At 26.5% G+C, this 1,367-nt stretch overlaps 1 protein-coding gene across 1 annotated transcript; it reads left to right on the forward strand.

Annotated features, from left to right (window-relative positions):
• Positions 1 to 890, forward strand: COCVIDRAFT_117318 (hypothetical protein; the record flags this gene model as incomplete). The annotated part of the gene is made up of 2 exons (XM_014694469.1): positions 1 to 45; positions 115 to 890. Coding segments are annotated over 2 exons (821 nt in total), but the record flags the coding sequence as incomplete, so codon positions are not given.
• Between the last annotated feature and the right edge of the window lie 477 nt (positions 891 to 1,367).

Genomic DNA, 1,367 nt, shown 5'->3' on the forward strand with positions numbered 1-1,367 from the left:
AAATTTCTATCTTTATTTTCTTATTAGAATTAGTTCATTATACTAGTAAACCAGTACTGGACCTAGATTTTTCTTGAACCACAAGCTTATTATTTAGTTCTCTTTTATCTTTAGTAATAGGAACCGTGGTAGGATTAACACAATCTAGGATAAAAAGACTTTTTGCGTTTAGTACAATATCACACGTAGGATTTATATTATTAGGTTTAAGTATTCACACTGTAGAGTCAACACAAGCCTTTATGTTCTATTTAATTCAATATTCTGTCTCGAACTTAAATGCTTTTATCTTAATATTAACAATAGGTTACTCTCTATATTGTTATGTAGATAATGCTAAATATACAAAGACTATTGGAAAACAAGAAGATACTAATAAAAACAATGATAATTTAAGTGATGTTAATAATTCTCCTATTCAGCTTATTGATCAATTGAAAGGGTATTATTATATAAATCCTATAATAGCCTTAAGTTTAGGTATAACTTTATTCTCTTTTGCAGGAATACCACCTTTAATAGGGTTCTTTGGTAAACAGATGATTTTAAGTGCAGCTATTGATAACGGGTATATTTTTATGGCCTTAGTTGCTATATTAACAAGTGTTATAAGTGCTGTATACTATTTAGCTATAATAAAACAAATCTTTTTTGATAGACCAGATTATATTATAAACGAGGAACTAAAGGATTTTAATGCAGATGGTTTAATAACTGAAAAAAATTCTATTGTTAAAAAAGTTAATATTAAAATAAACAACATTGTTATATCAACCTCGTTAAGTTTATCTATTTCAGTTATTACATTAGTAATAACATTATTTATTTTTATACCTGAAGAATTATTAAGTTTAGCTAATATATTAGCATTAATACTTTTTAATTTATAAATGACAAGTACAACTTTTTTTATTATCTTTATACCTATATTAGCTATTATATTATTAGCTGTTAATTTAATCTTAGCACCACATAATCCTAAAATTTGATCTGGGAAATCTATATATTGGGATAAACTATCCAATTTCGGGAACACCCTAAAGCTCTTGGTACTAAGCCATATATGAAAATATATGAGTGGCTGAACTAATTACTCAGGTATAGTAACAAGCCAAGAGATTCTTGAAAAAGTAATGGGCTATCGCGAATCTAAGTCAGTAATACGTGAAAATATTACTGTAAAAGATCAACGAGTAGACGGTAGTTACATTGAATATTTTAATAAGAAATATTATTCAATGTTAAGGTATACTCTAGTGGACTTCGAAAGAAGTTATCAGATCAAAATCCCTTCTAACTTTATAAATTTTAAAAGAAATTTTTGTACCTTAGAATCTAAATTAAATCCTTTTTACGTCACAGGTTTT

The sequence above is a fragment of the Bipolaris victoriae genome (assembly GCF_000527765.1).
Source record: "Bipolaris victoriae FI3 unplaced genomic scaffold scaffold_544, whole genome shotgun sequence".
In the NCBI taxonomy this organism is placed as follows: domain Eukaryota; kingdom Fungi; phylum Ascomycota; class Dothideomycetes; order Pleosporales; family Pleosporaceae; genus Bipolaris; species Bipolaris victoriae.